The sequence below is a fragment of the Barbus barbus genome, assembly GCF_936440315.1.
Source record: "Barbus barbus genome assembly, chromosome: 32".
In the NCBI taxonomy this organism is placed as follows: domain Eukaryota; kingdom Metazoa; phylum Chordata; class Actinopteri; order Cypriniformes; family Cyprinidae; genus Barbus; species Barbus barbus.
The window spans coordinates 3,300,613-3,326,381 of record NC_136760.1 but is presented as its reverse complement, the minus strand read 5'-3'; the positions used below and the strand labels follow the sequence as shown (position 1 = coordinate 3,326,381).

Sequence of the window (25,769 nt, the reverse complement as noted above, 5' to 3'; positions counted from 1 at the left end):
GCTGAGTTGCATCCAAAGAGCACCATACCTAGTGTGAAGCATGGGGGTGGAAACATCATGCTTTGGGGCTGTTTTTCTGCAAAGGGACCAGGACGACTGATCCGTGTAAAGGAAAGAATGAATGGGGCCATGTATCATGAGATTTTGAGTGAAAACCTCCTTCCATCAGCAAGGACATTGAAGATGAAACATGGCTGGGTCTTTCAGCATGTCAATGATCCCAAACACACCGCCCGGGCAACGAAGGAGTGGCTTCGTAAGAAGCATTTCAAGGTCCTGGAGTGGCCTAGCCAGTCTCCAGATCTCAACCCCATAGAAAATCTTTGGAGGGAGTTGAAAGTCTGTGTTGCCCAGCGACAGCCCCAAAACATCACTGCTCTAGAGGAGATCTGCATGGAGGAATGGGCCAAAATACCAGCAACAGTGTGTGAAAACCTTGTGAAGACTTACAGAAAACGTTTGACCTCTGTCATTGCCAACAAAGGATATATAACAAAGTATTGAGATGAACTTCTGTTATTGACCAAATACTTATTTTCCACCATAATTTACAAATAAATTCTTTAAAAATCAGACAGTGTGATTTCCAGGATTCTTTCCCCCGTTCTGTCTCTCATAGTTGAAGTGTACCTATGATGAAAATTACAGGCCCCTCTCATCTTTTTAAGTGGGAGAACTTGCACAATTGGTGGCTGACTAAATACTTTTTTGCCCAACTGTATATAACTGATGTCAGATAATAACAAATGTCTCGATTTATTTGTTGATACTAGAATAAGGTTTCCTCAAGGAAATTTCAGCTTATCTTTCCATAAGATAACGTCCATAGCAACGTTCAACTCAGTCACTTGCATTTATCAATCTTTGCACTTTATCCATTCATTGTATCCATTTAGTAGTTGTTAGTTACTCTTGTCTATCCTTGTCTACCCTTTGTTAATAAAACCCCTTTTATTACACTTGTATTAGGGCAGTCGTGACCTAATGGTTAGAGTCGGACTCGTAACCCAGAGGTTGTGGGTCGAGTCTCAGGTCTGGCAGGAATTGCAGGTGGGGGGAGTGAATGTCCAGCGCTCTCGTCAATACCACAACTGAGCAAGGCACCGAACCCTCAACTGCTCCCCAGGCACCGCAGCATAAATGGCTGCCCACTGCTCCGGGTGTGTGTTCACGGTGTGTGTGTGCTCACTTTGGATGGGAAGATGCAAGGAAACTGTGAGGAAATTTCCATCGCTGATGTACTGACTTGAAATCGATGAGGCTGGTGTAGAGGAGAGGAGGAATGATCATCGCCAGCAAGAGTTTCCAGAGCTCTGTTCCTCTTTCCATGTCACCCCACCAGATCTGAGAAAGCAGGGACTAAAAAAAAAGCGACTGTTTAAGAAAAACACTCACCTTATTTCAAAAGAAACCATGACTATCTGCATGCTAACAGACCTGTACTCCATCATGGCTGAAGAAATAACGGGCGTCAGCAGCTAAGGCCATCTTCAGACAGGTGGCATCACCCCACAGATAAGACTTGCGGATCAGCAGCTTGTAGGAATAACTTGCTTTGGTTTGGTAGCATGTGCTAAACACATCTGTCAAAACAATTACAGTGGAAAAAACCTTAAACTATCTTTCAGCACTGGTTTTATAAGATATCAAAAGCAAAGACTTTCACACATCCTACCATGAGCCATATACTCAAACTTTGTGGCCAACTCCTTCATGGAAAGCTTAGCTTCTGTCTCAATCTCCAATTTAGACAGCTCCCTCAATAGTTTACATCCTCCCAGAGCAGTCACGACCGACTCACCGCACTGAGAGAGAGAGGAGCGGCACGGATGAGCATGATGCTGCCAACATTTCCATCCGAGAACAGATTATCTAATAGATCACAGTAAACTCCTAATAAAAATAGGTTCCATGGATGGGTTCCTTTAGGTTCCTTGGATGTTCAAGGTTTTTCATGAAATCATAGATAAGAGCCTTCGAGTGAGTATGCAGGGATGGACTGATATTACCGTATTGACCCGAATACAAGTCTTTTTTTCTTTTTCTTGGAAATACTTGAAAAAAAACCATGGTTGTCTTAAATTCAGGGTCTAGACCAGTGGTCAGCAACAGATAGAGAAGGATCCCTCAAATCAGAAAGAATGTGAATAACAGCAATGGACATGAGCAGGAAGTTATAATAATTCAAGGAATTTGTTTGTTCCTTCTATATAATGAATATTTTGAGCAGAAAGCATTATTTAAACAACTACTACAATACTTAATCACACGCAATCACTCTCTCTCAATAATGCATTCAAACAAATGTAATCTTTCATCTGTATCCAATTTCGAATGAGCAGAAATCTGTAAGAAATGCATCGATCTGTAGGTAAAATAACTGACGAAAACGTTCTGATATTTATCACAAAAAAATAAATAAAAAAATTGCACTGTAAAAAGCAGCAATTAGACTATGCCTTTTAATGCTGACAACCATGTAATTAGCTTGTCATGTGGTAGGGAAAAAAAAGTTTGCACACTAGCGTTCCAATAAGCCACGTTGAAACAGTCTTTTATTTATTTCATTTTTTTAATATAGGCCTATGAACAGAACTGTGATACTGAAATACTTTAGCAGCGGAGTGAAGGTAGAGCGGTGTTTCTGATTTCAGTGAGCGCGGAGTGGATCGGGACCGGGAAATTATTAAATGCGCGGAGGGGAAATTGTTGAGGCTCCACTCCGCTCACATAACCTACTCTGCCTGTCACCGCCACACAAATGTGGCATTTGGTTAATGACTGTCCTACTACAGCATTTAACACGGAGTAACAGCTCACAATTACAAAAGACACTGTAACAGCATGTCACAGACAATTCTAGTTGCATTTTTCATCAATTAATTTAAATTATCCTTTGACTATGTTCTTGACACACTTCCCACATCCTTTTTCAAAAATGTGCTTAACTGTTTAAAAGCTGATCTCTTAGAAGTGGTGCACGCCTCACTTCTTTCTGGGACTTTTCCACACTCCCTCAAAACTGCAGTTGTTAAGCCCTTTCTGAAAAAGCGCAATCTTGATAACACCATGTTGAGCAACTATAGACCCATATCAAATCTTCCTTTCATAGGTAAGATTACTGAAAAGTTAGTCTTTAATCAGCTGAACAACTACTTAAAGTCAAATGGATTTCCGAGCACATCACAGCACAGAGACAGCACTCATTAAGATAATAAATGATATTCGCCTCAATTCTGATTCTGGCAAAATATCAGTGCTGGTACTACTAGATCTTAGTGCTGCGTTTGACACTGTCGATCATAACATACTCTTAGAGAGACTGGAAAACTGGGTCAGGCTTTCTGGGATGGCACTCAAATGGTTCAGATCATACTTAGAAGGGAGAGGTTATTATGTGAGTATAGGAGAGCATAAGTCTAAGTGGACGGCCATGACATGTGGAGTCCCACAAGGCTCAATTCTTGCATCGCTCTTGTTTAGCCTGTATATGCTCCCACTAAGTCAGATAATGATGAAGAACCAAATTGCCTATCGCAGCTATGCTGATGATACCCAGATTTACCTAGCCTTATCTCCAAATGACTACAGCACCATTGACACCCTCTGCCAATGCATTGATGAAATTAACAGTTGGATGTGCCAGAACTTTCTTCAGTTAAACAAGGAGAAAACTGAAGTCATTGCAATTGGAAACAAAGATGAAGTTCTCAAGGTGAATGCATACCTTGACTCTAGGGGTCAAACAACTAAAAATCAAGTCAGAAATCTTGGGGTGATTCTGGAGACAGACCTTAGTTTCAGTAGTCATGTCAAAGCAGTAACTAAATCAGCATACTATCATCTCAAAAACATTGCAAGAATTAGATGTTTTGTTTCCAGTCAAGACTTGGAGAAACTTGTTCATGCCTTTATCACCAGCAGGGTGGATTACTGTAATGGTCTCCTCACCGGCCTTCCCAAGAAGACCATTAGACAACTGCAGCTCATCCAGAATGCTGCTGCCAGGATTCTGACTAGAACCAGAAAATCTGAGCATATCACACCAGTCCTCAGGTCCTTACACTGGCTTCCAGTTACATTTAGGATTGATTTTAAAGTACTTTTACTTGTTTATAAGTCACTCAATGGCCCAGGACCTAAATATATTGCTGATATGCTCACTGAATATAAACCGAACAGACCACTCAGATCATTAGGATCGAGTCAGTTAGAAATACCAAGGGTTCACACAAAACAAGGGGAGTCTGCTTTTAGCTATTATGCGGCCCGCAGTTGGAACCAGCTTCCAGAAGAGATCAGATGTGCTAAAACATTAGCCACATTTAAATCAAGACTCAAAACTCATCTGTTTAACTGTGCATTTGTTGAATGAGCACTGTGCTATATGTCCGAACTGACTGCAATGAATTTTATGTATAATCATTTTCTTTAAATTCATTTTAAATCAATTTCTAGATCATCTTAAATTTCCTTGTTTTTATTATTTTTATGTTTATTGATTTTAATGTCTATTTCACTTTCTTTTATGTAAAGCACTTTGAATTACCACTGTGTATGAAATGTGCTATATAAATAAACTTGCCTGGCCTTGGCCGACTATGTAGTGGCGAAATAATCGTTCTGACTATGTAGTGGCGAAAAATTTTTTTGGCCCGATGCCAAACTTACTTGCAGACCCCATGTCAATACACCCATAACAATAGGTGGTGCCAAATACGCGTAAAACGAGTGTGCCATGAAATATGTAATGTTATGTGTGTTGTAAAGATCGCGAGTGAAAAAAGAAAAGCTTACAGCGGAACGAGTCGTGACTGTCATTTTAGCCTGATGTGACCAAACTTCCATCAGGGACAAAACGTAAGACAGTACCCTGATTTGAAGATTTCACTTCTACAGTTAATAAAATGCTGGTAGGCTAGCCTACTATGAGATGGAAAGCCTAAATTCAGATGGGCTACCTGTTACTTTTATGGTATATCAAAAAGTGTAGATCTTTTAAATGTGAGTGTTGGTACATTTTACCAGTATTTACCATACTTTCAAAACAAAAATTAAAATAGGAAAAATATGCAACATGAAAATGATTTCAGAAAAAAAAAAAAGTGTTTAACTGAGGAAAAGGCAGGGGTCGTCTTATAATCAGGGTCATCTTCTATTCAGGTCAATACGGTAAATTCATTACTTCATAATCTCTTATAAATGGCTGAATATCTCTCTGTCTCATATATATATATATATATATGCGCCTACAACCGATATATATTGCACATCCCTGACAACCGGACAATAACTACAGCAACTCATCAGAAGCATGATACCATTTCCCAGCAGAAGATCGCCATTTCACCACGGTTCTGCAGCACCGCCCAGAGGAAGAGACATAACCATGGGTGCCGACACACGCTTTTTCGATATAAGCACTCTTCCTTCAGGACCTTGCATGCTTTCTGAAGGGTGGTATTCAAAGAAAAAAGCATTTCATTTTTATGTACTGAGCGGACAATAAAAAAAACTATGTGTCAATTTATACAAGAACTAAAGTGAGGTCTGGTACCTTCAAAGCTTTTCTTTTGGTAGATGCTGTTTCCACTTGCAGAAGAGACCTGTAGAAGGGCTGGCACACCTCTCCCAAAAGATCCTCCAGCAGCAGACTGACCTACAGTAGGATGAGAAATGGGTGACTTTTACAACAGCACATATTCAGTCACTGTTTTCCCTCACACGACTGGTGCGCAAAACATCCATAGAACTGCAGCTCTCTAGTCAATTACATCTGTTTTAAGCCACAAATATTTAGATAAACTCTCACTAAAAGCAGCAGGACATTCTAAAACGCTTAATGGGTCCAAATAAGATTCAGGACACACCTTACTGATGACACACATTATACAAGCAAGCAGATGAGCTCAGAATGTGAATATAACATGTTAAACGGCACGTTAGGAGTTTTCTTAAAGGCATAATTCACCCAAAACGAAAATTATATTTTTAATGAAATCAATACATTTCTGTCCTTCCACTGATATGCAACTGCCTCTATGACACTTCAAAGCATTCATAAAGAAATTATGAATAAAGCAATCCGATTGCTTATCATGAACAGATTGAATATAGGCTTTATTTACATATAAGCATTGATCAGTGAACAATGATGCGCAAATCTCACTGGTTATTGTGGAAACCAAAACATGCTTTTGCATTTGTGTTCTGAAGATGAACAAAAGTCTCACAGGTACGAAATGACATGAGGGTGAGTAAATGGAAATTTTCATTTTGGTGTTAAAACTATCCCTTTAAGGGAACGGTTCACACAAAAATGAAATTTCCTGAATATTTACTCTATTTACTCATCCTCAGGTCAACCAAGATCAGTGTTTCCCCTGCCATTATATTAGGGGGACGCCCCACCCCCCAACGGTGCCCCCCTGCCCCCCTTGAAGGTCAAGTTAATTTTATTTAAAGCTGCAGTCCGTAAGTTTTGCCTCTTTGTCGCCATCTGTTTGAAAACATGGAATTGCAGCGCTGTGTGGAATTATCTTCCATGCGTGGGGTTGTGCAGCCGTTTTTTGGTGGCAAAACCCTTGTTGGCAATCACAGAGGTCAGACGTTTCTTGTAGTTAGCCACCAGGTTTGCACACATCTCAGGAGGGATTTTGTCCCACTCCTCTTTGCAGATCCTCTCCAAGTCATTAAGATTTCGAGGACATTTGGCAACTCGAACCTTCAGCTCCATCCACAGATTTTCTATGGAATTACGGTCTGGAGACTGGCTAGGCCACTCCAGGACCTTAATGTGCTTCTTCTTGAGCCACTTCTTTGTTGCCTTTGCCGTGTGTTTGTGGTCATTGTCATGCTGGAATACCCATCCACAACCCTTTGATGCGGTGCAGTTGTCCTGTCCCCTTAGCAGAAAAACACCCCAAAGCATAATGTTTCCACCTCCATGTTTGACAGTGGGGATGGTGTTCTTGGGGTCATAGGCAGCATTCCTCCTCCTCCAAACACGCGAATTGAGTTGATGCCAAAGAGCTGGATTTTGGTCTCATCTGACCACAACACTTTCACCCAGTTCTCCTCTGAATCATTGGAAAATTTCAGATGGGCATGTACATGTGCTTTCTTGAGCAGGGGGACCTTGCGGGCCCTGCAGGATTTCAGTCCTTCACGGCGTAGTGTGTAATCAATTGTTTTCTTGGTGACTATGGTCCCAGCTGCCTTGAGATCATTGACAAGATCCTCACAAACGGTGCAAAGTATTATTATTGTTATACTTTATTCTCAAATTAGTAATGTTAACAGCATCAGCATTGCGTGACTACAAGTATAGTGTGTATTAGCGTGTAGATTAATTTCTGTACAGTGTAATCTAATTGTCATGCCATTCGAATATCATATTAAGAAATTATTTTAACCCAAAAAGCAAATTATGCTCGCTTCAAACCGGTTGTCTTTAAAATACAAATTTTGTGTAATCCCAGGCTATCTGTAAACAGAAGCACAATTAAAACTGGAATACAATTTAAGTTTCATTCACATGTGTTTCATAAATGTGGATGTGGATTACTTTGAAGCTGCCTGATTATGGATTTTGGACAATGAAAAATTATCTCCATTGAGCCATGTTCATATGGAGAAAAATCCTGGAATCCTGAACTCTTCAGCTGAAAATAAATCTTGTCCATCTTAAATGGTAAATAATCAGGAAACTGCCTGCAGGTGGGTGTTACTATAAATATGGTGACAGACAATATTTATCAATTTCCAGATCTCACCTCATAAATGCTGACTTCGCACGTGAGATTATTGGACTCGTTTCTGCGCTCTTCCAGGAGATGCTGCAGCAGTATGCCAGCCTGGGAGGTTTTAGAGATGGAGCCGTAAAGACCCTCCAGTCGGCCATAAGTCAGGTAGTTCAAAATGTTCAGACCGTTGTCAATGAAGAGACGCACAAACTGGGGTTTATCGTTCACCAGGGCATCAGTCATGGATTCTTCAAGATCTTCGTACTGTTTGTCAAAATATAACAACTTTAATCATTCACATCACATAACGCCTAACTGATTAGTAGTTCATGGACATTAATATGAATACAAGGAATGGTTGTGTGATTGGTCATATATTCATGTGCTCAAATGCATTGATCAGTCTGAAATTTGGAGAAATATGGGATGAGTCAGTTTAAATATATTTAATAGTACCATAACCTCTCAAAAGATACACTACCATTCAAGTTTGGAGTGGTAAGACTTTTTGAAAGGCTTTAACCGATATTAATATTGTGAGATGTTACTACAATTTAAAAAACTGTTTTCTATTTGAATATAATTTAAAGTGTAATTTATTCCTGTGGTGCATCATTTCTTCAGGCTCCAGTGTCACATGAACCTTCAGAAATCATTCTGATTTTCTGCTCAAGAAACATTATTAATGGTCAAAAACGTCTGCTTATTAATATTGGTGTGCAGCTTAATATTTTTGTGGAAACCGTGATGTTTTCAGGATTCTTTTATTAATTGAAGGTTCAAGAGAACAAAGTGAAATTGAAATGTTTTGCAACAACATAAGTCTTTACTGACACTTTGATCAATTTAATGGGTCCTAGCTAAATAAAAATATTTTATTTTAATGACCCCAACCTTTTGAACAGTAGCATAATGTAAAAAAAAAGAAATAAGTATATGAAATCATTTGTGAATGACACTTTCAGTTTTGCCACTACATACATTTATGAATTTGGCAGATGCTTTTATCCAAAGCCACTCTTTTAATCAGTTCATCCTGGGAATCAAACCCAAGACCTTGGCCCTTTTAGTGTCATGCTGTACTGTTTGAACTACAGTAACGCTCAATAACTTGCCCTTGTTCAGAAGATCACTTAATTTCTCACAATTCTCTACTGTACCTTCCAGTCGATGTTTCCACTGAAGAGTTCAGTCTTGGCAATGTCCACTCTGTTCCAGGTTACAGCCAGCTTCAACTCATCAACATAGGGATTAGTAGACACCGAAACCCGCTGTTTACTCGCTAACACACATACACAGCAAAATGATGTAGATTAAAAATATATTAAAATGTATAAACACCAAAGTACACTGTAGACAGCAAAGGTTAGAAGTTAGTGACACAAACACTGCAACAACCAGTTTAAATCTACCTTGAACAAGCACTTTAAGCATCACCGTGTCAAAATCATCCACTCCTTCTGCGTGATAAATGGAGATGAGGTCTTTGTTCTGGTAGATGCTTAAAACCTTTCAGGAACCAGCCAAGCAGCAAGAAATAAAAATCAGTGCTTAAATAAAGTGCCTGTGACATGACAACTTAACCAGAGGTCCAACTAAAAAGTATGACTTTTTTTGCTTTTCTGGTGAATTGAACACATTAGTGAATTAAAAAGACAAAATATTAAATATCATGGCTTAATTTACAGAGTAGGCCACTATTTTGGGGGTTCAAAATGACAATTTTCACCTGACATTTAGAGCTAAATTACAGGGAATGACTTTAGAAAGATGACAGCATCATTATTTTATTTTTATACAGAGATTGGCTCTCTGTGAAAATGAAAACCAATTTGTCGTTCATCGTCATTTATGTTTGATTAAGTACAGAGCGAGACATTCACCTTGTCAACAAGCTTGTCCATGTCTTGCTCTGAAGGAAAGTGTTTCTTTACTTTGGTGGTTATTCGCTCTCTAAGCTCCACGTTGGGAGACCCTTCTGCCTCCTTCTCTGCTCCTCCAAACACAGACATCGGAGCAGACTGCACGTTCTCCACAATGTCGCTCACAAGATTAGCAAGCCCACCCGAACTAGCCAGGACCAACCAGGGCATTGAATTCTTCAGAGAGATGTCTAATGCCTGAGATGAAGAAACATGGTAAGAGAAAAATTAAAGGCATAGTTTGCTCAAAAACGAAAAATTGCTGTCAATTTACTCACCCTCAGTCCAAAATATAGGTGAGGTTTTTTTCTTTTCTTTTTCTTCGGTAGAACAGTAAAAAATTCTTATCTGAAACCATGGTCCTTGGTGATTCATAAAAGGCAAGTTGGAGGCATTTGAGTGTCAAAAAAGCATACACCGACAAGACAAAATTGATACCTGTGACTCCTAACAATATATATTGAGGTCATATGAAGCAAAAGAATTGGTCTGTGCAAGAAAGTGAATATTTACGACATTATTACTTGTAATCCACAGCCTCAGGAATCTGATTCTTTTCCCCAAACTGCTTCATGCAATGTCACATACACAGATATATTACTGGAGCACCCAATAATGATATGAAACACTGATATTTTACATGGCAAACACGAATGAAAGATGACATTTATTCACTTCATATAAGTGCTCGGTTCACAAATGTGCATAGTACCAGATCGCCAATCTTCCATCCGTGTCCTGAATGAGCTGATAAAATCCAGCACCATAGAATCATATACGCCGGTATTTTGGCTCATTTCGAGTCTAAGTGACTGTCAGGCATATCCAAAAGTGACTTTTGATTGAGTACCTTGTAGATCTGTGCTGTTTCAGATGATTTAGTCTGATTTGATGAACTGCTTCATCCAGGTCATTAAAAAGAACCAGTTCAAACGAATGATTAGTTCATGAACCGGACATCACTCCTGACTGTTTGCCTAAGGTTGTGGATTCCAGGCAATAATGTTTTAAATAATGTTCAGTTTCAAGCACAGACCAATCGTTTCACTTCAAAAGACCTCAATAAATTATCAGGAGCCGCTGGGATTTATTTAGTCTTCGCTGTATATGCTTCTTTTTTTTACTCAAGTGCTGGTAGCCACTGACTTGCATTATATGAAATCACCAAAGGCCGTGGTTTCAGCTCAATCTTCTTTATTGTTCTACTGAAGAAAAATCCACCTACATCTTGGATGGACTAGGGGTAGTAAATTAATAGCAAATTTTCATTTTTTGGGTTATTTTTTTTCAATTATCCCTTTCAAATGTGGGGTCCAACCCGGTACTAGCAAGGTGTACCTAATAAAGTGGCCAGTGAAAAATAACTGCAATCTGCTCACCTCCACCATGGAAACTTCTCCAGATATCAGCATATTCAGAACAGGAATGTCAATGCTTGCACTGCCTCCTGAGATGACATTTAAGCAACCGCAGTCAGTATGAAATCCTTGTTGTTTTCATTAAAGGGATCTTAGCATATAATACATAAAACACAATGCTTACACATTAAACAATTAATAAATTCATTTTTATCGACTATGGTTAATAATTCATTTGATAAGCTTTGTTGCCTTTATACTAAAAGCTTTGTCTTCTCTTGCAATAGCTCCAATGACCTTTAGGTGGCCAAAACCTCTCCCTTGTTAAACCAAGGTTTGCTGGTTAGCCCGTTACAAGTGAAATAACTGCAATGAAACCAAGTAATGTAAAGTCAACTCAAATCAGTTAACATTTCTAAATCCTTCCTAAGAAGTGCAGAGTGCCTTTTTTAAAGTTTATTTTGTACCTGGGCGCTGACGTGAAATGTAGTCCTCCAGACGGCCTCTGAAACTGACCTCCCCACCTTTACGTCCTTCAGTCCCATCATCCACTAGAAGGAAAGCCTTGTAGTTATTATCCAGAGAGCAGGTGCCACGCGGAGCATTTTGGACAAAGTACTTTGCGGGGAAACATCCCTAAGAGAAAGAGAGAGACACTTTTTCTGAGATACTGTAAACCATATGATAAATGCAGTGTGCAATGCTAGTTTATCTACAAATTGGGATATGATTTTTGCTCTATTTTAATGGCATACTAACAAACTCCTCTTACTATTTCTGAAGTACATGGCACATCTGCTCTAAAAAGTATGGAATACTATGGAAGCTTGTTTTTTCCACACTTCTGACTTTTCCATTTATAATTACAAGTTTATATTTCACAATTCAGACTTTTTCTGAGAAAAAATAATAAATGTGAGATATAAACTCAGAATCGCGAGATAACAATAGAATATTAGCAACTCTGAGAAGAAAAGTCTGAATTGTGAAATAAAAAGCAAATACCATTAATTTTTGTATTCCATATATTTACAAAACAAATGGAAGTGCAAATGGAGGTGATTTAAAAAATAGAATTGTGAGAATTACATAATCTCAGAATTAAAAGTTTATGTAATGAAAATAATTACGGGTGCACAATTTTTTCAGCCTGGTTCAGCACCTGGAGATTTGGTTTGGTCCTCACACTGCACATAGTGTGACCCATTAAATATAACTTAAAAAATATATGATTAAAAAAAGGAAGAATAGTGATAAGACCTTTATATATATATATATATATATAATAAACAAAAAAGTGTGATAATACAGTTACATTTTTTTAAGAGAATATTAAATAAAAAATAAAAACATTTTGTAATAAACTTAAAAAATAAAATGCTAATATTTACTTATTTTATATAGCCTATATTGAAAATTATTTCTCATTAAATAAAGGTTCTCAAATACATATTGACCACAATTACTGGCACCCTTTTATTCAATACTTTTTGAAACCCCCATTTGCCAAAATAACAGAGTTTTCTCCTATAATGCCTGATGAGTTTGGAGATCCTGTTGGATGATCCAAACATGGCCCATGATATGATTTCTAGCAGAGTCAGTCAGGTTTAGATTTTTTTTTTTTTTATCTGTTGTTTTTTTGATAGAATCCATGATGCCATGCATTTAAACAAGATGTCCAGGACCTCTGGCAGAGAAATAAGCCCAAAACATTAAAAATACAGCAGTATATTTCATTGTACACATGGAGGTACTTTTTGTCCCTGTGTTCACCAAACCCATCTTGAGTGCTTGCTGCTAAAAAGCTTTTTTTTAGTTTTATCTGACCACAGAACCCCATCCTGTCTGGCAAACTAGTATTAGTAGTTCTTGATTTTCTTTTTCTTGAAACCCTCCCAAACAACATATGTGACCCTGGAGCACAAAACCAGCTTTAAGTCGCTGGGGTATATTTGTAGCAATAGCCAAAAATAAATTGTATGGGTCAAAATGATCAATTTTTCTTTTATACCAAAAATCATTAGGATATTAAGTAAAGATTATGTTCCATGAAGATATTTAGTAAATTTCTTACCATAAATATAATTTTTTTATCAGTAATATGCATTGCTAAGAACTTCATTTGGACAACTTTAAAAATGATTTTCTCAGTATTTAGATTTTTTTTTGCATCCTCAGATTCCAGATTTTCAAATAGTTATATCTCGCCCAAATATTGTCCGATCCTAACAAACCATACATCACTGGAAAGCTTATTTATTCAGAAAAATCGACACTTAAGACAGGTTTTGTGGTCCAGGGTCACATATAGTGATGAAGATGCTGTTTCCTGCAGTTCTCCAGCTGTGGTCCCTGGAGTCTTTGGCCACTCAAACTCTCCTTCTCACCGTGCATTCGGACGATATAGACACACGTCCTCTTCCAGGCAGATTCATAACATTTTCTGTTGATTGGATTCCTCAATTATTACTCTGATGGTGGAAATGGGAATGTTCACTGCTCTGGCTCTTTTCTTTCAGCTACTTTCTAATTTGTGAAACAATTATCTTTTGCTACACATCACAACTATATTCTTCGGTTTTTCTCATTGTGATGGATGATTAAGGGAATTTAGGCTTTGTTTTCCCTCATATTTATATTCCTGTGAAACAAGAAGCCATGGCTGGATAATTTCATGTTCATAATCACACTGGTGTGCTCAAAATTATAAATATGAATGGGAATATACTTTAGATATATGTTACTCATATTTTCTAGGGGTGTCAATAATTGTGTCCAATGTGTATTTGAGGAAAAAAAAGTTTATTTATAAATGAGATTCATTTGTTTTAGTTTACTGAAAGAATAATATCTATCTATCTATCTGGTCATATCAAATAACCTCTTCATTTATTCAAAAAGAACATCACAATATATTTTTCAGTTAATAATTTATAAAAATATGTACTTGTAGATATTTTATACAGCAAATTTGGTTCTCGACTTTGACAAGTTCAAATAGTGATGTCTAGACGAATGTTTACTTTCAATATGTTCATTTGTATCAAGGGTACAATATTTAGTGTTGAGCATGCTAGTGCTGCACCATAAGCTGTGTTACCTCAGGGTCGACGAGCTGCTGGCGATTATGTACCATTCCCCAAGGAGCAATGCCTATAGGAACCACTTTATTGAAAGTGACAGAAGACACTGCGTTGGCATGATCTCTCACCGCCTCTCCTACACACTTGCCGATGCCTTCCCTCAGCCCTGAGGTTATGATCCATGCTCCTATACATCCAAAATACAAAATTAACTTTTTTTAATTGCCAAATAAGTTCAGCCAAAGAGAAAGGACATCACACCCCTCCTGATCTCACTCCACTGGCTCCCAGTTGTGGTCAATCAAACTTAAAGACCCCTGTAGTGAAAAGCAATGTTCTTTACATGGTGTTTCTAATATGCTTAAAGACAAACCATGTACAAATTCATCAGCTGCTATACTGGCAGCGCAACAGGCTTGCTTCTTAATCTAGCTGTCCAATAAATCTGGCATTGTATATTACAAATATTCTTGGTTCTTTCACAAATTGCTTTGTTCCTTGTGACTTTGGATAAAAGTGTCTGTAAAATGCAAAAACTGTAAAGTAAATGTAATTAATTTAAGGACATTTACTGGTCATAATAATAATTAATATATTCTAAGATTGTACTATTTACATGTCTGTATCAATATAATTATTAATTACTATTAAATTTCCATTTATTTTCATGAAATTGCATAGTGCATTAATTTATTTTGATGAAAAGGGTTTTAAATTGGTTTGTTTTGGGACTATATTCACACTGAGAAGAACCTGTTGAGACACTTTCCTGACATAACCCTGACATTGATGAAATAATTAATCCAGCCTGAATTTGTGTCAGGGCAGCTGGGCCTTTGATGACTTGCAGGAAGTATACAGATGAATGTATGATTCATATAATTGCTTGTAATGCCAGTCACTGTAGTCATGCACTTCTTTTTTTTTTTCTCATCATGCATTTCAGGTGACATCTACAAACAAAAAGTCACATGGCATATAAACTTCACAAATAAGAGGGCAAAACAACTAACAGGTCCTTAAAACAAGCATGCCTGGAGATCTAAACCTTCTACTCAGATATCAACACTTTAGCACCGTTGTGAACAGTGTTGGGCAAGTTACTCTGAAAATGTAATTAAATTGATTACGGATTACTCCTTTTAAAAGTAATCACGTTACTGTTCTGATTGCTTTATTTCAAAAGTAATTAGTTACATTACTTTTTTCATAAATTTACATGAAATCCCAGCATAAACACTCCCAATAAATATTTGTTACTAAATTCACAAAACACTTATTTTTAACTAAAGCAAGCATATGCTGCGTGCATGGTTTGGCACGGCAGAATATCAGAAAAGAGCACTGCCTTTATAATCTGTAAAAAGACGACATCTCAGTTCATCGCGATCTCACAAATCACTATTAAAACACAATGAATTTATGTATAATGAATCTTTGTTTACAAGCACACAAATCATCACTACACTCCTGACTGACCACTGCGTTCCAGAAATCAACATTGCTCAACGCCGCAAACATGTGTTATAGCCCAAATAGAAACTCTGCCAACGCTTGCACCTGTTAATAATTTTTACGACATCTTGTTGTTTTTGTGCAATAGATGAATAATTTATTTGTTTTAGATATTTTATGGTTAGATATTTCTATTCTGCAGGAGTCCCATGAATCATTCTATTCTCCCGCATTCTGCGCACACACACACAAACACAAACACACGCGCGCACACACACACAAACACACGCACAAACACGCGCGCACACACACGCACAAACACGCGCGCACACACACACACACACACACACACACGAGTGTCTACCCGCCCGCACCAGCACTCGCTCATCTTGTCCCGCACACACACACACACGAGTGTCTACCCGCCCGCACCAGCACTCGCTCATCTTGTCCCGCACACACACACGAGTGTCTACCCACCAGCACTCGCTCATCTTGTCCCGCACACACACACACACGAGTGTCTACCCGCCCGCACCAGCACTCGCTCATCTTGTCCCGCACACACACACACACGAGTGTCTACCCGCCCGCACCAGCACTCGCTCATCTTGTCCCGCACACACACACACGAGTGTCTACCCGCCCGCACCAGCACTCGCTCATCTTGTCCCGCACACACACACGAGTGTCTACCCGCCCGCACCAGCACTCGCTCATCTTGTCCCGCACACACACACACGAGTGTCTACCCGCCCGCACCAGCACTCGCTCATCTTGTCCTGCACACACACACGAGTGTCTACCCGCCCGCACCAGCACTCGCTCATCTTGTCCCGCACACACACACACGAGTGTCTACCCGCCCGCACCAGCACTCGCTCATCTTGTCCTGCACACACACACGAGTGTCTACCCGCCCGCACCAGCACTCGCTCATCTTGTCCTGCACACACACACACGAGTGTCTACCCGCCCGCACCAGCACTCGCTCATCTTGTCCTGCACACACACACGAGTGTCTACCCGCCCGCACCAACACTCGCTCATCTTGTCCCGCACACACACTGTTGCGTCGGGTCTCGTGGGAGTCAGGTCTCTAATGCGCTGGCACTGGACTCGACAGGGCTTGTGCTAGAGGTCTGCACGGGCTTTAAACTGAAGCCCGAACCCGGCCCGTACCCGCGATCATTTAACCCGACCCGACCCGACAAATACATTTACATGTTAAGCCCGAACCCGACCCGAACCCGAGGTTATCTAACATCTGACTAATTAAAAATTAACCTCAAAACATAACATGCTAAATGGGGGATATTTAGCATAAAAAATGTATTGTCAGAATGTCGTCTCTCAGTTGTTGAATTTCGCGCAGACGTTGCCACAGCGTAAATGTGTTTGCTCAGTCCGATCTCATGAAAGCGCGAATACCACGAATTGTATCTGTAGTGCTTATGATACGCAGTTTATGGGGTGTAATAGGCACGCACTCCGCACCCCTAATCCTAACCAAGGGGTTTACAGCTACGTAGCATATGCATGCAAAAAACATTTTTGGTGTATAAATGGCACTAGAAATTAATTTGTGGTATAGATACGCACTTTCATGAGATCGTGTTTCATAATCTGCTACTGGGCCGGCCCTCTGTCAAATTTTAAAACCCAGTGTGGCCCTTGAGCCAAAAAGTTTGCCCACCCCTGGGCTACACAGACCACAGACACACAGGTAGAGCCTGTGTGTCTGTGGTCTGTGTAGCAGATGCACATTGCACATCTGCGCACGCAACTTTCTCTCTCGCGCGTGCCGGTCACCACAACACAGCAAGCAGGCAAAGCACACGGCACGCAAACTATATATAGCCTATTTAGTTTTTCTTAGTTACAAACCCGAACCCGACCCGAACCCGACGCTGTTCAATAAACATTAACCCGAACCCGACCCGAAACCCGCACATTTTTCGGGACCCGTCGGGCTCGGGTCGGGTAGCAGACTTCTAGCTTGTGCTACACGCTTTTTACAATCTAGATGATAAAACACTGCATTCTGTCTGCAGTGATGTAACGCGGCGGTAACGTATAGAGACCTCGGCTTGTAACTATACTCTGATTATTATCATAATGTGTTACTGCCCAACACTGGTTGTGAAAGCATAAATAAATGTGAAAATGAAGAATAAATGAATAATTTTAAGAAGAGAATACGACACCTGTACTTTGTGCCGCTTTAACCAGCCCCTGCCTCAAGACATCTCGCACCCAGCTCTTGACCTTTGACCTTCCTTCACCGCCAACCACTGACACCACCAGGTTTGGCTGCTTCAGTTTCCAGTGCTGTCTCATGATATTAAAAACCACAGAAGGATCTGTGGTGCTGGAGAGACGCAAGAACTGCAATAAAAATGAGGATTAAGATTAAAACAGGTTTTGTACTGTAAAATTTCCTCAACTACAGACAATTTTTATGTCGTAGGGGTTGATTTTAATAATTTTTTTTTTATTAAAAAAGTACACTTTTTACAATGACAATTATTTTTGCTGCTTTTTATGCCAATATTTAGATTAACTAAAACTTGGATGTAGATGAACTAGTTCATTAGTAAAAAGAATAATAATCATAATAAATAAAAAAAAAGCATTAAGAATTATAAAGAGAAGGGGAGTAAAATCAAAATTAAAGAAGTAAAGGTAAAAGCAACTGTACATATGGTTTCTTCAACTATTGGCAAATTTTCTGTCAAATTAAAACTGTACACTGTTTACAAATCACAATTATTTTTGCTGCTTATCAAATGCTTTTAATGTGAAGTTTGTTTTTTTTTCCCTCGTCACAGACCCCAAAATAATTATAAAAATATAAATTATTTATAATTTGATTATTGAACAATCTAAGCAACAAGTGAAAACATAACCCTTTTGTAATTATAAAGGATTTAGTCTGTCTCAGTTTCAGTTTGTTCTGTTGGTTTGTGTCATTCCAGACAGGCTGGATGATGATGAGACCAGGGCCCGTATTCCTAAAAATTCTAAGAATCCTTTTAGAGAGCTCCTAATATAGCTTAAAAATGTCTAACTAGGAGTCTAAGCTTAAAAGTGATTCAGGACCAATCTGAGAGCAACTCTTTGAGGGAGGAAAAGACAAAAACTTGTATCTTAGTGAGGAGGCAGAGCTGACCCCGTTGCTAGCTATGACACATTCTTTTGAAGACTGACACACATATATATATATTCTTTATTTTTTATTTATCATGCTGTCATACTTAACGTATTTTATAGGAAATGAACAGCGACATAAGTGCTGTAACAGACCCAAATCATCACTGCTGCATAGTTGCATTTTTGCAGTTGCCAAATATGTTAATGTAGTGATTACATCCATTTCTGGCGCTATGGCATTTCAGCGCGGTGTCGGAGATGTTAGCATGTCTTTAATAAGATGATCCCTGCACGATCTAATGTGTAGCATCTTATTAACTCACTGTCATGCATTGTGTGCAACATTTCTTCTCCCTCTTCATGTTTCGTCCATTTTCTCCGCTGCTAAAAAACTCTTATGCCCCTTAAAAAAGTCCTCGTCTGTACTCCTAACAATTTTGGACCTTACGACCTCTTTTAAGGGTTAAGAGGCTTTCTGAATTACTTTTTTCTTTACTAGGATCTTGCCTTTAATTTTAAGAGGAAACGCCCACATTTCTAAGAATTTTGTTACTTGGAGCAACAAGATTTTTTATGAATATGGGCCCAGATCTCTGTGTGGAGAACTGGCTGTTGTCAGACTCCTTTTGCAAACATAAATCTCACTGGATTATTATAATAAATGGCAAAATTAATGTTTGGAATTGTAAACTGATATTTCCTACTGACACACTACAGCAAGAGACAGAAATAACTGAATTAAAACCATTTTTAGCAGGTAAAAATACTAGTGTTCTAATAATTTTGGACACCACTGTATGTGTTTATGTATGTATGTATGTATGTACAGTCGTGGTCAGAATTATTGGCACCCTTGGTAAATATGATCAAAGCTCTTTTGATCTTTTATTTAAAAAAATCCTTTTGGTCTTTTATTTTAAAAAAAGAAAAATCACAAAAATCTAACCTCTCATTGAAATAAAACAATTGAAAATGGGGGAAATCTCATTATGCAATGTTTTTCTCAAATACACGTTGGACACAATTATTGATACCCCTAGAAATTCTTATGAGTAAAATATCTCTGAAGTATATTCCCATTCATATTCACAATTTTGAGCACTCCAGGGTGATTATGAACATGAAATTATCCAACCATAACTTCCTGTTTCACAGAAATATAAATAGGAGGGAAAACAAAGCCTAAATTCCCTTATCCATCACAATGAGAAAAACCAAAGAATATATTTCTGATGTGCAGCAAAACATAATTGAGCTTCACAAATTAGTGAAGTGGCTTTAAGAAAACAGCTAGAGCAGTGAAAATTCCCATTTCCACCATCAGGGCAATAATTAAGAATTTCTAATAAACATAAAATGTTATGAATCTGCCTGGAAGAGGACGCGTGTCAGTATCCTAATGCATGGTGAGAAGGAGCGTTTGAGTGGCTAAAGACTCTCCAAGGACCACAGCTGGAGAATTGCAGAAAAAGAGTCTCGGGGTCAGAAAACCTTTAAAAAAAAAAAATTGTCAAACAGCACCTACATCACCACATGTTGTTTGGGAGGGTTTCAAGAAAAATTCTCCTAGCTCATCCAAAAACAATCTCCAGCATATTCAGTTATCAGTCACGACTGGAACTTCAAATGGGACTGGCTTCTATGGTCAGATGAAACTAAAAATGAGCTTTTTAGCAGCAAGCACTCAAGATGGGTTTGGTGAACTCGGGGTTAAACAGTACCCCATGTGTCCAATGAAATATACTGCTGTATTTCTGATGTTGTGGGTCTATATTTCTGCTGGAGGTCCTGGACATCTTGTTTAGACACATGCCATCATGGATTCTATCAAATACCAACAGATAAAAAAAAAAAATCAACAAGTGACTGACTCCGTTAGAAATCTTATAATGGGTCATGTTTGGATCATCCAACCGGACAATAATCCAAACACAAACCACAAAAACAACATAAAAATGGGTCACTAAGCACAAAACCAATCTTCTGCTGGCCATTCCCGTCCTCTGACCTGAACCCTGTAGAAAATGAGTGAGGTGAACCGAAGAGAAGAAGCACCTACATGGAGCTGGGAATATAAAGGATCTGGAGTGATTCTGGATGAAGGAATGGTCTCTGATCTCTTGTCAGGTGTTCTCTAACCTCATCAGGCATTATAGGAGAAAATTTAGAGCTGTTAAATTGGAAAATAAGAGGTTAAAAACGTATTGAATAAAAGGGTGCTGTTAATTGTGGCCAATGTATATTAGAGAAAAACATTTCATAATGATACTTGCCCCCATTTTAAATTCTTATCCAATGAAAGGTTCGATTTTTGTGATTTTTTTAAATAAAAGATCAAAAGGATTAACAATGCAGATTAATTTTCACAGACGCCTTTGATGGGGTGCCAATAATTCTGACCACGACTGTATGTATGCGTATATGTATATGTATTTTTTTTTCCTGTACTTGTTCACCAAAGTGTAATTCTTTATTATCCATGTGATCCATATCACTAATATCTAAGTTTTTTGTTTTATATAAAGCTCATACAGTATTCATCCAGGCTTACTGCTGCCACAGTGCCTTTAATTTGAACATGTGCATGAGGAACTCACATAGCTGTGTCTCTTGCCGGCCCCAGCAAACTCCAGCTCTCCATAGGCATCTGTGGGCTGCTCGGAGGAGTGCTGTGTGCTGTCCCAGTGACTGACGATGGCCGTGCTGAAGTAATCGCCCAGGACCATTGAACGGTGGGAGTCCCGCGTGGCCCCACACTGACACCGACCGCCATTGCTACAAACAACAGATGGAGGATTCGTGCTCTGACTGTCCTACAGTGGAGATACTGAATACTCAATAATGAACAGTCAACCATCTTACCTGAAAGAGTCCTCCACAAATGTCGTGCACACTCTCTTCTTAAAGAAATTTGGAATCCAGCTCTAAAATCAACACATACTTTAAAATAATGCACTAGAAAGCATACTGTAATATTCAGTATTATTAAGCTAATTATGTGATCGATTGAGGAAAAAAAACACTGAGCGCAACTTTAAAATGTGTAACACTTCATCTTACCTGTAAGACTTTACAGTAGCATCCCGTTCATTAACATTAGTAAAAACATGAAGTGATAATGAGCAACATACTTTTTAAAGTAGGGTAAACATACCTAAAGCTCACTTTCATTTTTGAGCTCAGATTATAAAAAGAAAAAATTTATTGAGTTGAGGTGAGTTTAAAGAGTGCACTACTATCAGCTTCAGTGTGATATCAATAAGAAAAAGTAGAATTTCATAGATATTGTTAATAAGAGTTGTTCATAATAAAATATGTATGAACTTAATACATAACCTAGACTATATTTAGTAAAATCCTGTCATTTTTATAAATTACATAAATATTAAAAATTGTCGCTTCTCCAATTAAGCTCAGTGTGCATTCTTTAAGCGCTTCCACGTTGAACGTCTATTTAATACTTCATAGAAAGACTTATATAAAGATATAAACTGATGACTGTCACTTTAAGTTAATTTAATCGATATTTTATGGATTCTGTCAAGTCAAATCTGCAGACTGGCTCTGATCTTCGGCAACTAGCATCAATTTCTCCAGACTGTAAATCTGTGGGGGTCATGTAGTGTTCTCCAGCCTTAAGAGACTTTAAACAAGTTGACATCCATTTAAAAAGAGGCTTCATAATGAGGCTAGTTTCTGTGTTCGTCCCCATGAATTAAATGTTTTATTGGTTTGTTTTATTTGATTTTTGACCGTGTTACTTAGCTGAACATGGACTATAGATGTTGCAGTGTGCTTAGATGAAACTTCACTATGAATATATAGCTGATCGACCTGAATGCCTTGTTACTTGATTTTAGCGTTCGTTTTTTTTGTGATTGACTTTGTACCTTCAAAAAATATATATTTTTCAATTATTCTTTAAAAGGGTTGTTTTTTTTAATAAAACATGATGTGAGCTTAATGGGAACAGGGGTGTGCAGGGTATAAAAATGTTTTTGAATTTATGTATATCTTAATTGAAATGCTTTTGTCATTTAAAATCAAATATTTTTGTGTGACAGATTAATATTTTATTTTAACTACTTTTTGTACTGAAACCAGTCTCTTGTGCACTAAAAATGTCTCAATGTAGATTTTGGTGAGCTTAATAGGTACGTTTACCCATTTCATAATTTTTGGTTAATTTTAGTAGAAGCATAATTGTTAATTGCATGTTCATGTTAATTCACAGTGCATTGATTAATATTAAGAACTTCAGCTGTTTCTTTTTTTAAATGTATGAATAAATGTTAAAATTAGCAATGAATAACATTAAAGAAATATTTCACCCAACAATTTGCTGAAAATTTGCTCATCCTCGGGCCTCCCAAGATGTAGATGAGTTTGTTTCTTCATCGAAACGGATCAGTTTCATGAAACTAGTTTACCAAACAAGCCAGGCTTATTTCAGTAATTCTGACTTTTCACTTGATTTGGTTTCGGAAAGCAAGTTTAGCATAGCTCAAGCTCAGTCACTGTGGCAGCTTATGCTGAGAAACTAACCTGGTCCGGAGCAGGCTAACTGTCAGGCTAAGATGAGCTCCTCTAACACTGACCGACTGGAACGCATCGATATTAACACTGACTCTCTCACACATACAATTAGCTGACTTTATGATTAGTCCAAAAATAAAAGTACACAGAAAATACACCTTAAATAATCAAATAAATAAAACATAGGCTACAACCAACTGTATATATTGTATTGTGCCCAAAATGTAGCCTAATGACATTTTAACATAGTTGCTACTTGTGCATTCAGTTGATCAGCAGTTTCTAGCCATGCAGCCTTTCTCTCTGAATTTTTGAGCTGTACCTTTTATGGTTATTAGAACATTAAACAATGCTCTTTAAAGCATTAAAAACACAATCAAGAGTTAAAATCACTGAATTAAAATAACAGAAATTGGTTCTTCAGCGTGACTGAGGGGCTATATAGCACTGCTACCATTGAACCTGAACCTGTTAAGCTCCTGTATGGTTCTTCAGCGGTGCTTTGAGGTGATTAAGGTGCTATATTGCACCACTGCCGTACAAAGAACCCGTTAAGCCCCTTTACGAGCCAAAAAAACACTGGTTTAGCACCATTTTTGTTCAAGAAATACAACGAAATATGGCATCTCTTATGGCTCTACATAACATTTGACAAAGGTGCTGTATAGCACCTTTAAAGAAATAGTGCTATATAGCACCAAAAGCGGTTCCCCTATGATTACGAGCCAAGAACCACTTTTAGTGCTATGTAGCACCATTTTTTTAGAGCGTTGGCAGTGTTTTATTATTTATATTTTTTTTACAGTGTAGAAGTATTGTATTGCAAACTAATAATGCAGTTAACTAATGTTAACAAATAATAAAAACTTATTGTAACGTGTTATTTATTTGATTTTATCAGTCACAAAACGAGGTTAAACTGCTCACTTTATCCTGACTCCACTTGTAATTTCTTCATTAGGTCCCCACCCACCCCTTTCATCAAGAAAGCAAGCTAGACCAGTTTACCATTTCAAAAACCTCATCATTTATTTAGACTGTAAGAACTGTTTAATATCCCTGCAGTGTTTGTCCAGAACACTGAAACACCAAAAGCACAAACTTTTTTCATGCACAGTACAAATAACTACTAATATTCTATATATAGAAATATTGGGTAATTATTTTTGGAGAAACGGGATAAGAACTTTAAACTGTTCAAAGTACATCTTCTGAGAATTCATTTTTTAATGAATGCAACTTTGAATGAAGTGAAGCATCTGTTAAAAGACAGCTTATTATAGTTTAGCTAAATTAAAATGAGATACTGCGTGTGCTTGTTTATGTGGTTTATGGGGACACAAATGTGTATAATGACATGGGTATTCCAACATGAAGGTGATATATGGAAACTTTTGCTGTCCCCGTAACTCAAAAGGCTTACAAATCATACAGAATGAGTTTTTTGGAAAATCTAAAAATGCAAAGTTTCCTGCGAGGGGTAGGTTTCGTTGTAGAGCGACAGGAAATACCATTATGCCAATGGAGAGTCCGTGTAAACCATAAAAACCAACATGTGTGTGTGTACTGTAAAATTATACCTACTAAAACTGAATACATTGATTAGAATTTAATTACTGAAATAGAACATGGAATTTAAAAATCTAATAAAATTGAACGTAAATTAATGTTTTTACCCTGTTTGTCACTTATACTTATATATATATATATATATATATATATATAAACAACAGATGGAAATCAAAAATGTTTAAACTTTACTATATACGCCTATATAAATTAGGTGTTTTAATATGATCCCTTTAAAACAAAGACCACCACAAAAGCAGAATATGTGTTCATAAAACACTCACAGTACATTTAAATAGTATCCTACAGCAAATGTAACTGTACCGTGTGCATTATAGATGGCGACTATGTGACTAATAATGATAACTACCTGAGAAGCACATGCACAATAATAACTCGTGGTATGCTGTTTTAGAGAAACTCCCTCCCTGCAGTCCTGCTCATTGCCAACAATAAAGCGAAACAATACCGAATTGCAAGCAGTCTGTCTTTGCTTTATTAATAACATAATAAATGAGCATCAAACGGCCGGAGCGTGCCTGTAACAACACAAAATCAAGGCAAGGAAGTGCTTCGGTTGTAGAAACAGGTTTGGGAAGCAGTTTTCTGACAGACCTACCAGATCTTGTTTCGGCATCACGGCCACTGCACTTTCCTCAACTTCCTTTTCATTCATCTTGCTCTGTTTATAGATTTATGAAGTCGCTGTTTGTCGTGAGTTTGACTTCAGCGTGTAACATCCAGGACACCCGCAAACGAGGAAGTCCGGGATCGCTCGAGACTCTCGGTGTACCTGAGAAATCAGGTGTAACCAGCGCAGGGTGTGGCTACAGAGGAGGCACGTGATTGGAGGAAAAAAGACGAAAAGACTGCCTTCACGTGCTGTCGGAAATTTCCTGTTTCCCACTTACGAAGTCGTAATTTTAGCTAAAAGAGCTTGTCGTA

General features: G+C 38.1%; 1 protein-coding gene across 1 annotated transcript in view; it reads right to left on the bottom strand.

The window, feature by feature from the left end:
- LOC306852296 (transient receptor potential cation channel subfamily M member 4-like) overlaps positions 1–25,500 on the bottom strand; it is a gene marked incomplete at both ends in the record, with an annotated part of 45,082 nt that extends 19,582 nt beyond the window's left edge. Inside the window, 16 exons of the mRNA XM_079389008.1 lie at positions 1,247–1,359; positions 1,438–1,583; positions 1,676–1,805; positions 5,322–5,450; positions 5,558–5,659; positions 7,776–8,009; positions 8,906–9,027; positions 9,158–9,254; positions 9,629–9,865; positions 11,047–11,114; positions 11,493–11,661; positions 14,129–14,298; positions 17,774–17,954; positions 21,317–21,494; positions 21,582–21,643; positions 25,444–25,500. Coding sequence (XP_079245134.1) covers positions 1,247–1,359; positions 1,438–1,583; positions 1,676–1,805; positions 5,322–5,450; positions 5,558–5,659; positions 7,776–8,009; positions 8,906–9,027; positions 9,158–9,254; positions 9,629–9,865; positions 11,047–11,114; positions 11,493–11,661; positions 14,129–14,298; positions 17,774–17,954; positions 21,317–21,494; positions 21,582–21,643; positions 25,444–25,500 — 2,195 coding nt within the window. The remainder of the gene's footprint in view (positions 1–1,246; positions 1,360–1,437; positions 1,584–1,675; positions 1,806–5,321; positions 5,451–5,557; positions 5,660–7,775; positions 8,010–8,905; positions 9,028–9,157; positions 9,255–9,628; positions 9,866–11,046; positions 11,115–11,492; positions 11,662–14,128; positions 14,299–17,773; positions 17,955–21,316; positions 21,495–21,581; positions 21,644–25,443) is intronic.
- Between the last annotated feature and the right edge of the window lie 269 nt (positions 25,501–25,769).